Source organism: Martes martes (genome assembly GCF_963455335.1).
Source record: "Martes martes genome assembly, chromosome: 8".
NCBI classification, from domain to species: domain Eukaryota; kingdom Metazoa; phylum Chordata; class Mammalia; order Carnivora; family Mustelidae; genus Martes; species Martes martes.
This window is the reverse complement of record NC_137895.1, coordinates 37,875,872-37,889,846: the sequence shown is the minus strand read 5'-3', so window position 1 is coordinate 37,889,846 and position 13,975 is coordinate 37,875,872. Positions and strand designations below refer to the sequence as shown.

Genomic DNA, 13,975 nt, shown 5'->3' with positions numbered 1-13,975 from the left:
AAAATGAAAATATACAGGATGAATATATAACATAATCAAGCTTTTTTGGGGAAGAGGCTAATATATTTTTATTAGAGCTGTACATTAAGGAATTAGCTGTGTGTTATCTTTTTCCATTAAAATTATCCTTCCTCTTTAATTAAAATAAAAAATACAGGGTGAGGAGTTTTATCTTTATTTCTTAAATGCATATATTTTTCTATAGTAATGTGAATAAAAAGTGCCTTGGGATTATTATGTTCTTCTAAACATTAAATCCATTAGAGTGTTGTATCAGGGAAATTTCTACTACTTGGGATGACTTCTTGGGATGGTTTTCTAACTAGTTCATACTAATCATACCCAAACCAATGAAACAAGAACTGAAAACTATACAAAATGACTGCTTTTGTGGGTTTACCGTCCATCACACGCTGAGGAAGCTGTTTGGACACAAAATTCTGATTTCTTCTAAGTTTTCAACATTGACTTCAGTAATAGCAGGGGGGGGAGAAATGTGCTCAGGGGAGAAAACCTCTGGTTATTTTATGAACATACCACTCCGTTCACTGATAGCAGCTGGTCTCCCCTTTTGAGGCCTCCGTGTCTTTCGGCCACCCCTCCAGGAATGATGCGAGAGATATAAATGGGGGAATTTTGCTCCTTTCCTCCCATCACGTTAAAACCAAGGCCTTCATCAGTCTTTGGCAGTTCGACTACCCGAGGGTGGGAGTGGCCTTCACTAGCTGCAAAAGCTGCAACTGTTGCCTGAAAGAAAAGATGGTCATTTGGTAATAAAACGAGGGAAATAAGGCTCTTCGTATGCTTTGCAGTGGGTAGGGTCGGGCATCTCCTCTTATTTTTATAGCATTCTCCTGTGGAAAAAAAGAACACGGTGGGGAGGGAGCTTGCTTCACTTAAATGTCATCTAGGAGTCCTTTCTTTGGCAAAGCCCCAACTGGCTATTTTCGGCTTTCTAGAATTTATCCATTATGATACAAATTTTCCCTTTTCACCAAACTCTTTCCCAGGTACCTGAGACAGCTGAAATTCCTCCTTTTCCTGCACTCCAAAATAGGGTTGGTCCATAGACTACCTCCGCACCCTACACATGCTCTAATGATTCCCTGTACGTGTTGACCGTGAGCACTAGAAGGGCAGAGATTACATAATCCGCTTCTCTGTGTGACACACAGTCTTGCCCAGTGCTTGCACATAAATGCTCATGGATATTTACTCAATGTACTTAGAAGCACTTATACATATAAACTCTGGCGGATACGTATATAATCTCACTCTGGACTGACCACTGGCTTTGCAAATTTAGTTTTGGATTTTTTTTTGTTTTTGTTTTGGGGTTTCTTTCTTTCTTTCTTTCTTTTTTGATTGAGGATACTTAAAGGAAAATAAAAGCTAAACAATAGATTCAAACAGATTATTAGTATTTCACATCAATGTTTGGCATTATTATGAGAAGTCTTCTTATCTGGTAAGGATGTTTTCCCCTACATTTTACATTTAATATTTCACCTCCTGTGGGGTGGTGGGCAAAAATGAGCAGCCTATGGTTTTATACCAACACGTCCAAAATTTCATTTAATATGGACATGGTTTTAAGATTCATCTATTAATTTTTAAAAATACGTTGAAAACACAACTTACCATTAGTTCCCACCCCTCATGGAAAGAAAAGAACAGCCCCGAAGTAGTTTCTACCAAGAAAATATTCTCTGCCTGCTTCTTATTTTCCACTTGCATTCACTTGCCTTAACCACAGTTGATCAGAGGCCTACCATACAGTGATTTACTCCACACGCTGAAAATACTGATTGCCAACTACTGTACATTCTTTTCCACACACAGCATTGTCACATCAATTGAGCATTATGCTACTGTCTGCATTTAGTGAAATTTAGTGAATGATATGGAAATAATGGCTTGTTTTTAGCTACATGCATTTGCTCATGCAAACCTCGTCGTCATGCATAGATTTTAATGGCTGACATGGATGCAATGCAGACAGCCCAGAAACAACCAGAAAATATTGTGCTATTGCAACAGTATGCTGCTATCCTGCTGTTCTACATGAATAAGAAATGAGAATGGTAAAACACTACATAATTCACTTTCCCCTTAATTAAACCATGTAGGGATCATTTTTCTGTGTGTGTTCCACTTCAGTACAAGCAAAGCAGGATATAATGATAATAACACTCTCTTTTTGTCTGGGTTCAAAACAAAACAAAACAAAACAACTTACAAATCTACACTGTTCAGTTACAGAATGACAACTAAAAAAATCAGGAGAGAAAGCAAACGAGGTGATATAACACAAAAGAATTAAATGGAAAATGCTGATTATTTTCACCAGTTCTTGTTTCTTATACATTATTAGAAAGAGAAGAGCTTTTAAAAAGCAAGTTGTTGTGCATTTATTATAACACCTCTGTGTTTGTAAAATAAGAACTACATCAGTGATCTTAGTTTAAAACTGTTTTTTCCTAATGGTCTATTTTCCAGATAATTTCATGATCCCATTGCTATAAGATTTCTGTTAGGGTAAGAGTTCCATTAGATTTCTCTGCAGTCTCTGGATTTGAGTCTTCAAGGAACAAATGTGGTCAGTACCACAAAAGGTGATGGGCTTTCCCTTCAGGTCAAGGTCACATTCTTTCAGCAAGCTACCCACCACTCCCGCTGAAGACAAGGAAGAATCCTAGGTCAGTGGGTCTCAGGGGAGATCCCTTCAAGTCTGCCTCAAGTCAAATCTTTCGACTTGTGCAAATAAATCTTCATGCACTGAATAGGGAACAAGTTCTTTTGGGTCAGAGACATGTGTCAGAAAACCACATATGATCTCATACAATGAACCAGTAGATTTGCTTGTGCCAAATGGACGTTTAGTGAGTTTAATGAAATCATTCTCCTTTCTTAAGCTACAGAAGCAGCAGAAACGTTCAATTTTCCATTAGGATTTTTACCTGGGAAGTAGTACTGGTTCTAGACTCTGGGCTGCCACTGATGTCTAAATTCTCTTACAGTGTACACACGAGAATACCTGAAACACACACGCGCACAATCAATTACTAGATCACTGGGGTCAAGTATATTTTCAAAGTTACTCAAGCCTTACCTTTGCTGTGGCCCTGGCACGGAATTCAGGACAGCCATTAACAGTGATCGTTTCATGCATGTATTGATACACCTAAAATGTTCACATAAAAAAAAAAGAATGGGTAAGAACATTACAAATATCAATTCTTTCATTGCGATAGGATGACAAATTTTCATTGTAAAACACAAGTTCTATGTCACAATGCGAAATAGCTCTGGGTCAGTTATCCTGGTGATTGGGACCAAAAGTCCTTCCTTCCTTTTTTTTTTTTGGTGGGGGAGGGTTGCAACAGAGAAGACGAGCATTTTTATTATTGGCTATCTGCATTCATCAAATATAAAAACTTTTATATTTGGTTTTATAAAAACTACTTTGTCAGTAAGAATTTTTACCATTCCATAAAGTGCTGTCTCTCAAATATGTGATAAAATTATATATACATATATATACATATATATACATATATGTGTATATATATATATCCTGAATCTAAGGAACACTTTAATTTTTTTTTAAGATTTTGTTTATTTATTTGACAGAGAGAGAGAGAGAGACAGTGAGAGAGGGAACACAAACAGGGGGAGTGGGAGAGGGAGAAGCAGGCTTCCCCTAAGCAGGGAGCCTGACATGGGACTCGATCCCAGGACCCTGGATCATGACCTGAGCCAAAGGCAGATGCTTAACGCCTGACCCACCCTGGCACCCCTAGTAAAGTAACACTTTAAAAATATTTAAAGTGTTTTTTAAAACTTTTAAAAATTTATTTTTAAAGTAACACTTTAAAAATAATTTTCAGGGCGCTGCGGTGGCTCAGTCAGTTGAGCGTGGGGCTCTTGTTTTCTGCTCAGGTCATGATCTCAGGGTAATGGGACAGAGATAGAGCTCAGCACAGAGTCTGCTTGTCCCTCTCCCTTTGCTCTTCCCCCTACCTCCGCTCCCGCTCCCACACTCTCTCTCTCTCTCTAAAATAAATAAATCAAATCTTAAATAGTTTCATAAATTAATATTCCACAAAGCTGGGCTAACAATATCTTTTCCTTGCATATTGGAATGTATGTTACCATTCATGACACATATTCATAATTCATAAATATAGAAGATAAATGGTATTTGGTATTTACTTGAGGGACAAGTAAAGAGAGAGATTCTTAGGACTAGTTGCAGAGAGGAAAATATCAGCTATGGTCTCATATTAACATTTAAATGAAATAAAAAGAACAGAAGTAAAATCTGGACTAAGAACGATATTGTACTAAGCACATAGTTTTTGCTGACTAATGGACCAAAGTTTAAGCCTCGCAGTCTAACTGGGGAACTACGAGGTCCTGGTTGAACCACTTCACCAGTTTGACCTTCTTTTTGCCCATCTGAGAAATGGGTAAAGAATATTTATTTAGTATAGTTTTTTCTTGAAATAATACTTTCAAGAAATAATACTCTGGCACCTAAAGACCATTCCTTAAATAGCAGGTATTATTATTAATTACGATTTTAGGCACAACTATGAAAATTGTTACAATGTAGTAGAAAAAAAATGTTTTCCTTCTAAATTGTCAGGGATAGGGTTATAAAACCTGTATATCAGTGCTAAAATACATTGCTTCATCATAAATAAGCTTAAGTATAGAGAAGGACCCTTAAAACATAGTTGAAAAAGAAAAAAGAAAAAAGAAAAAAGAAAAGAAACCAGTAAGGTTAAATATGTTAGACTCTCTGCCCATTTTAAAGATTTAAATAATAAAATTGTAAAAAATCAATTATATGATGTGTAGAGGTAAAAGTCCATTTGGAATTTTGCTGGGGTATTTTTTTGAGTGACCAATTAGCTACTTCAGTAAAAGATGAAGTAGAAAATTATTTTCCACACTTAAGTAAAAAGTTATTAAAGTGAATTCAGAATGTAATTCATGCATCCATTCAACAATCGTTCTCTGAGTGTCTCAGATGGATCTCTTCCCAACATTTCTTAGCTGGCTCGTCATTTCTCAAAATACATTTGGTTGAGTCTCCATTAATGCTGACGCATCTTTCCCAAGGGGCATGTTTAGAAGGAAAAAGACAAGGTGGCTTGGACTAGAAAGGTAGGGGCACCATTCAGAATCTACCACTTAGCCCTGTACTTCACTAAGAAGTAGTGAGAAGTCTGAATGGGAAGGGAATAGTTTTCCAGGAAAGCATTTGTGAAGCCTGCGACTTGTTAATGCAAATTCTCCGGGTTACCAACTGCTTAACATGTTTCCATGTTATTTTCTTGAAAGTGCATCACTTTGTTTTGGAGAGCTCTCTCTTCCACAAATTAATTCTACTTATTTGATCTTACAGACCATTTAAGAGCAAGATTCTCCTTACTCTGCTTTTCTTGTTAATAATCTCTCTTAAATCTGATCCCTTCATTCTACCTTTCTTCTAAAAGATTTTTATTTATTTGAAAGAGAGAGAGCACGAAAGAGAGTGAACACAAGTGGGGTGAGAGGCAGAGCGAGAAGCAGTCTCCCCACTGAGCAGAGAGCCCTATGTGGGGCTTAATCTTGAAACTCCAGGATCAAGACCTGAGCCAAAGGCAGATGCTTAATCAACTGAGCCACCCAGGTGCCCCTCCTTCGTTCTTTCGTAACTCATTATCTTTTGCTCAAAGCTCTGATTAGTGTCTTCATTGGGTCTCCCACCACCAAACACGATTAACTTTAGTTACCATTGTCAAGGACCTACCTGACCATGTCACTATTGTGCTTTTAGCTGTCTTCAACTCTTAGAGTAAAGGTTGCAAAGTCAGATGCCTCCAGGAATTAAACCAACGACAATAACGCAGAACCTACCCTTTTCTCATAATTTCATTTCCCTACTTGTTCTCCTCCACCCTCACTGTTCCCCAAACATATCACACCTTTCCAGCTGCCTACATCTTTGCATATACGGTTTGCTCTGTTTGGAATGCCCTTTCACCTGGCAGCCCCTTGTTTATACCTGTTTAACGCGATGCTAAAAGACCCAATTATCATTTTCTCCATTTCTTGTTCCTGGCTTCATCCAAGCAGAGAAATCTCTCCCTCCTTAGTTTTAAACCATTTGAATTTGTCTAGAGTCATTTTGGTGATCTTTTCCAGGGAAAGTTCTATCTTTGCTTGCATCCAAGGACGTTTATGAGGACAATCATTAGCAAATAATGAGGAGGTTGTCATCAACGGATGAAAGCAGAAAGCAATTTTGTGAGTTTCTAAAATAAAGTCAATAAAAATTTAAGAATAATTATCTTTAATATTCCAATTTGAATTGTGAATTAAAAAGTGGAGTATGCAAGAGGCAGTTTTATGGATAGATAAGCCACAGGTCCTGCAGATGCCACGTATTCATTGTACGTTCTGGGTCAGCTACTTGATTTCACTGGGGTTCAATTTTCTCATTTGCAACATAAACCTTAGAGTTGTAACTAACTTCTAGGTCTGTTAAGAGGATTAAATGAGGTCAGAGCAGTTTGCAACACGTAATAAGTTTATTAAAAAATGAGCTATTATTATGATGATGATGATTAATATTCAATGGGATCTTTTGGGAAGCATCTCCTGGGACTGGTAGTCATAAACACATTTTACAGAGAATCGATGGGAGACTGTAGTTCTCAGCTGGGGTTGTTTTTGCATAGTAGGAGACATTATTTGGCAATGTCTGGAGACATTTTGGGTTGTCACCGATGCGGAGGGGGATGGTGTTATTGGCATCTATTATTAGAAGACCGAGATGATGCTAAATAGCCTACAAGGCTCAGACTAGCTCTTCAGAACAAAGAACTGTCTGCCAAAATGTCAATAGTCTTGAGATAGAAAAACACGGAACTAAGAAATCATGCTTTATCATTTCTTCTTATACATAATCAATAGTTGGTCATAAAAAGACACTTGTGTAGCACTGGGTAAAGGATCTTGTAAAGGATCTTGTAAATGATTAAAAAAAAAGGGTCTTGTTCAAAAAATATCTTTTGGAGTAAATAGTCATGATTCTGGTGAGCATTTGATGAAGACTTGTTCAAGGCCAAGGGTAATACTAAGCATTTTATATTTGTAAGTTCATTCGATGCTCACAACTTAGGGCTCAGACACTCTACACACAAGGAACCAGCCACAGAGACAGTAGCATGCCCGTGACCACACAGGTAATGGCAGATTTGATGTAGAGATTCAGATGTAATTGCCTCCCAAATCTTCCCTCTTTCAGCCACACGAGGCTTTCTTATTGAGACAGCATCAGACTATTAATATTTTGGCAGCACTGGGGAAACAAAAACTTGGAGATGTCACCAATATTTGTTTATATTTGGAATAAATCCATCTAGGTTGAATATGATCCCTACCATTATACAAGTGGTGGCTGCAAATGTATCATACGATTTGGAAACTAACAAATTCATCAATCCAAATGAAAGTGAAATAGCATTTTTAATTCTTTTATGATTATAATGTACTAATAGTCAAAGAAAAGAAGCCAAATATTATTGTTAGTCTTTTCTTCTGTAAGGCACCGCAGATTCTGATCTGTTGGTTTTTAAACACTGGCTGACATGGTCGAGTTAGAGAGTCAAGTCAAAACTGGGAGATACTAATTCTATTTCCATTAGCTATGTTGCCTTATGAAAGTTACTGAGCTCACCATTTTCTGGGGACAAATTTATCCCTACCTATCTTACTTTTCAAAGACAATTGTGCAAACATTTGTAAAACTTTGAAGGAAGTTGTTATAGGAAGTTAAATATTTTACCAGATGCCCTGAAGAGAATTCTTAAAGGGAAAACAGAAAAAGGTTGCATGAGCTTCAATCAGGGACAGTGGGGCTTACAGTTTCCAGAATCAGTTGGGTCTCCAAATGTCTGGACAATTTCAGCTACAGCATTTCTAAGTACTTTCCACTTGGGTAAGATGGGTTTAATTTTCCTACCGACAGTCAAGTGCAAATTTGTTAATATCAGGGTTTAGACACTGAGAGAGGAGAGACTAAAATGTATTTAAAAAAAAAAAAAACAGATTCTAAAGATAGCAGAGTTCCATTTAATATTCACTCGAATAAGATAGCAATCAGGAATTCTCTTGGCTGAAAGTAGCAGAAAATCCAACTTCAGTGGCTTAAACAAATAATAAAGAACTTCCAAAAAGTCAAGAGTAAGAAAACAATCCAATTAAAAGCTGGATAAACTCTTAGAATAGACATGTCATCAAGGAAGTTCTATGGGTGACAAATATGAAGATCCTCATCACCACAGATACTCAATATCATTAGTCACTAGGAAAATTCAAATGAAAACGATAATTAGATACATCTATACTCTTTTAATATGTCTAGACTTTTTAAAAACATTGACAACACCTACTATAGGCAAGAATGTTGAACAACCAGAACTCTTGTACATTGCTGGTAGGAATGCCAAATGGCACAGCCACTTGCAAAAACAGGATAACATTTTGCTATAAAATTAAACCTACACTTATCTTAAGATTCCCTTATCTACTTCCAGCTATTTGTCCAAGATAAATAAAAACATATATTCATAAAAAATGGTGTGCAAATATTTATAGCAGCCCTCTTCATACACACCACAAACTGGAAACAATTCAAATAGCCTCCAACGCCAAATGAATAATTAAATGGAAGTACATCTGTACAAAGGAATACTGCTTGGCAGTAAAAAGGAAGAAACTACTCATACATGTGACGATGTAGATGAATCCCAAATGGGTGTTGCTTAAATGAAAGAAGCCAGAATCCAAAACTATTTCATTTCTGTGACACTCTGGGAAAATAATAGGAACAGAATATAGATCAAAGTTGCCAGAAGCTGGGGAGGGGGAAGAGTTGACGGCCAGACATGAAGAAATTTTGAGGGTCTTGGAACTCCTAATCTCGACAATGCTGATGATCATGTGATTGCCTGTGACAATTAAAACTCTTAGAATTGTACACTGAAAAGAGGAAATATTATTACTTTATGTAAATTATACTTCCATGACCCAAATTTTAAAAAAAGCAGAAAATATTTTGAGATGAAAATATTCTGAAACTTCATCATGATTTTGGAAATGAAACACAAGGGCTTTGAAATACAAAGAACAACATATATTTAAAGTGCTTAGTAGAATGAAAAGATGACATCAGTTCCCATGCCTTAAAGTTTATAAATGTGGAAAGCAACATATACTTTAATGGATGGTAACATTTCTTTCAAGTACAGGATGCTCCAGAGATTTTGTAGTACCTCATTACGAAGAGGCTGGCTCCTAAAATGTCAATAGAATTACAATTAGAATTAAATACACTCCTCTATATCAGTGACTAGAAAAAAGAAATAAACCTTTCAGCAACATTGTGAAAAATGAAAATTACATTAGGTAACTCGAGAAGGAAAAAAAAAAGTGGAAAGACAAACGATCAGAATTATCAGAGCAAATTAATGAGAAACAAAGTCCAAATGGGAAAATGATATGGTCCAAATCCTACTACATTACAGCGTTCATTGAGACTTATGAAATCTATAGTTTTTATTTAAAAAGCAATTAAGAATGCACATTTTGAAGATAAGAAAAAGCCAGTAAAAGTATTAAGACTGATACTTGTATCTATATTTATAATTTTTAGTGGTTTTCTTGATTTTTCAGATTTGGGAACTCAGATAAGAGTTGAATAAAGAAAGTTATTTGATATGGTATCTTGATTTCAAAATATTTAAATATTCTAATGATATTAAAAGCAAAGATTGAGCCCTTCTCATATCCTTTTATAATTGCAGCCACCTGGGTAGTTGGACAACATCTACAATATTAAGTCACAATATACCTATCATAATATACTAAAAATATGGAAGGTTTTCTGAAAGCAGATTTTAGGCAGGGGAGGTATTAAAATGAATTTGTGGCTCTAAATTTAACTGCATTTAGTGGAGTGGAGTCCATGCATGCAAAAAATCAAGTGCCTTGATGTGGATGTGCATACTATACTTCATATGGCTAAAATAAAATAGAGATAGAGCTTAAGTTACTGAAAATACAATCTGCTTATTTTAAGAGGTTTTGTAGAAATAATCTCAGATAAGCTCAAAATTGGTTCATCTATTAACAAAGAGATAGTTCAAAAAATACCTAACTTTTGCCTTGAGTTCTTCTTCCATTTTGGAAAAATGGCAACCATAAATAAATGTTATGTATTTAAAACTATAACTATCTATGTATCTATCATATATACTTTCCATATGCTTTTGTAGCAGCCAAACATTTTGTTTAAAATTGCAGTGTTAGAATTCCTATAACCTAAGGAATTTAAGGTATAAAACTTCATGTCTAGAACGAACCAACCATTGTTTGCAAAAAGGAACGAAAATGACACATACTGGTTACCAATCATGTCTGCTACAATTATACCATCAAAGGTCAAATTAATCCTGTGAAAGTCCAAGAAGGATAAAATTTCCAGAGTAATGTCTTTTTCTACAGCTTTCTAATAGCCATCAACTTTGATGAAAATATGCCACCCGCTGGACAAGAAAAATATTGACAGGTATAAAGAAGCAAAGGACAATATATCTCTATTAGGCTGAAATGATTTGCAAAAGAGGGTTCAGTCATTAAGGCAGACAATTGATGGTATTGTTGGAATAATCAATATGGCGACTGACATTGCTTCCAGAAATGGACCTTGAAGTAGAAGCCTTCCTCCTTGGTTCAGTGACAACTGTGCCATGTAAAATACTCTTTATGTCCTCAAACCAGGAAGGGGAAGACAAATGGACTCTGCAGTTTTTAGTCACAAAACACACAAAATACCTTTTTTTAGGGAGTATGCCTCAAAACTTCATTTTTTTTTTCAACAGTGCTGGTACCGTATATAGTAAATGCTTTTGAAAGAGAGCACTTCCTTTCAGCACTGAAGGAAAAAACCTCAATTAAAAATTGCCAATACAACTACTGTTCTCCAGAAGCAAATCAGCTTTCCTACAGAGCCCCCTACTTCACCAGTCTCCTGCCAAGATACAGCTGACAACCAAGTCATCAACAGGATGGCATTACCTATAATTAAAAGCAAAAATAAAAAACAGTAAACACTGAATTTGAAGATCTTAAACAAATATGACATTTGGGACTAAAAACTTCTGGCCCTCCCTCCCCCATGTTAGCCTCTGCATACCTGCTTACTTTTTGTCCCAGTAGCCACAGGGAAGGAAGACGTGTTGCTCATGTGTTTGGTCAGCAACCAGGAACTGTGTTCGGCCACGGTTTTACTAGTGGCACTGATCATGTTTCTAAAAGCTCAGCCGTCATGAGACACCCCTTCAACCCTTTCTGTATCCATGTCACAAGAAATCAGGCAGGAGATGCCCACCTGGGGCAGATGTAGCTGGCCGTGTTGTTTCATAGTCTACTTTCGCAGGCTTAACCAGACATCACAGATTCAGACTGGAGAAAAGGTAGGTTCATTTAGGTGTCTGGGCCCAAGATTCATTATCTAATCTATGTTTTACCAGACAGAGCTCCCCTGCAGAGGATTTGGTTACTTTCCATGCAATTAACAAAGCAGTAATATGTTTCTTATTTGGTTTTGGTCCTTTCATCTAGTGTCCTTGGTTGGTAACTCCCTGAGAAGGAAGGGTGAAATGCAGAAGAGGATTTGAGCACTCCTGGACCCACTGGCTATGAAAATATCTTAAGAGTGCAGACACTTCAGGTCTGTCTCTCACAATCCACTTGTGTAAGTCCAAGCTCAACTACCTGACTCAGACTTTCTGCTGTCATGTGACACGTCCATCTATGACTTTCTTCAAAGGACACTGAGTAGACCACAGCAGTAGAAAAGCTGTATTGAAAGGGTCCATAATTTGTGACCAGTCCCATGTCTTCGAGGATTTATGTGAACATAGTATTATTCTGCTGAAGGAAAACATAGCCTCAATTCGCAAGTGATCTCTAATGCTTAGAGTTAGATAAAGATGAAGAATATTTTGGACAAAATGATGCCTTTAAATATCTACCCATCTGCCTCACCAAGTTACAATGGAACTAAGAGTTTTTTTGAAATGTTGTTTATAGGTTAATGCTAACAAGAAGAACCATTAAGAAAGTTCTCCAGCACTCTACTGCTTAACTGATGTGGGAGGGATGAGAGGACCCTTAAGGAGGATATTCTGGGGTCACTTAACAATGAGGATTAAATGCCCCCCTCACGCCTGACAGTAAATGGCATATCTTTTAATTTGTTTTTGGTTTTGTAGGGACTCAGTAGGAAAGCCTCAAAACTATTGGTATGTTACATAACACAGTCCTCAGATCTCTACCAATTGTGAAATTTCCAGAGGTTATTTATATCGCTTGTTTTAAATGAATTAAAATGACAGTACTTATGCTTATTTTTCCAAAGGGAAGAGAAAATACTTTGTTCAGTTTTATAGTTTTGCAACTAATTATTCTGTTATATAAAAGTACAATAATTAGTTGTTAGGCTATAAAACTGAGGAATGGCTATAATTTAAAAGAAAACTGTGTCATTAACTATTAATTTCTCTACTTAGTTTTATGATGGGTTTATATTTCCTAGAAGGTTCTTTACCCATATAACTTTCATAAGGTAAGACAAATTAAATGCTTTGTACAAATCACTTAATAACTGTAGGAAAAAAGGGAGATCATAAGTAACAGCATTTCCACAGGGTCCACATGGCAGGTGGCCAAGCCACCAGGGAGAAATCTCTTTCCTTATGGTTGTCTAAAAAAGAATTCCCTTAAGGCAGCTGTTCCCATCCTGTCCTTGTTACACAGCCAGAGTCCTCTGTGACAGGAAATGCCTGAACAAAACATTGGGAAGATGTCATATCCAATTAGTCTAACACCATTCAAAGGGACTGGATTATCTCTATTTGTTTATTCGGGGTAAAATTCAAATGAGGTTTGGGGCTTAAAAATCTGTCTCATTTTAGTGATTGGATTAAGATGATGTGAAATTTCATGAAGGATCCCAAAACACGAGAATATTGCTCACTGGGAGCAATTTTAAAATTTAAAATTCACCAATGTACTTAAAACTTTGCAAGTGTTATAAAATTCTACTTCTTAAAACAGGTGTTTATGTGGTAAGCGAACTAATCATTTGGGTCATTTCGGTGTATACGGTCATTGTCACAGGAGTCATAAGAACTAATAAGTAAACACTAAAGAAAAACTCAACTCAGTTATTAAAAACCAACCCGATTATTCAGTTGACTGAACTGAAATTATTATGGCTAATAACAGGTTTCCAGAGGTAGCAGTAAAAATACAGGATGCCCAATTAAACTGGAATTTCAGACAATGGTTAGATTTTTAGTTTAAATATGTCCCACATAATATTTGGGACATCATAAATGGATTGTGGTTGAAAAAGAGACTATTATAGTTTGGGAGGCCAGAAATGTTGGATAAAATTCAGAGGAAAATAGTCAATACAATTACGGTGTAGACTGAACGGAATTTGCTGTTAGTAGGCTCTGGGTGAGAAAAGATGGAAAGAGGTCCAGTGTGGAAGTGTGGACAGGGATGCTGGATAATGGGTTTGACTTTGGATGATATTGCTTGAGTTGTCTTGTGATCTCCAAGAAATGTTCAGTAGATAGATAGCTAGATATGTAGATCTGAAGGCCAGAGAAAGAATATAGACTGTAAGATACAATTTGTGAGTTATCTACTTAGTTGGCAAATGAAGCCCTTTGTGTATATGTTATCCTCTAGGAGAAATTTAGAGTGAGAAAATAGGGTCTTGAGGGGCTGGCTCTAACATCTACTTATACAATTTATAAACTGAGCCTTAGTCTTACATTGAACCAATGGAGCCAAGTCATCTTTTTTGAACTTAAATAATTCACATATATGCCTTTTCCAG

The 13,975-nt window shown here is 36.5% G+C and overlaps 1 protein-coding gene across 3 annotated transcripts in view; it reads right to left on the bottom strand.

Annotated features, from left to right (window-relative positions):
- Positions 1–13,975, bottom strand: part of LIN7A (lin-7 homolog A, crumbs cell polarity complex component) — a gene marked incomplete at its 5' end in the record, with an annotated part of 119,802 nt that overhangs the window by 34,498 nt on the left and 71,329 nt on the right. For all 3 annotated transcript variants that reach the window (XM_080810562.1, XM_080810563.1, XM_080810564.1), the window contains 2 exons: positions 538–747; positions 3,113–3,184. In XM_080810562.1, the coding sequence (XP_080666688.1) occupies positions 538–747; positions 3,113–3,184 (282 nt within the window). The remainder of the gene's footprint in view (positions 1–537; positions 748–3,112; positions 3,185–13,975) is intronic.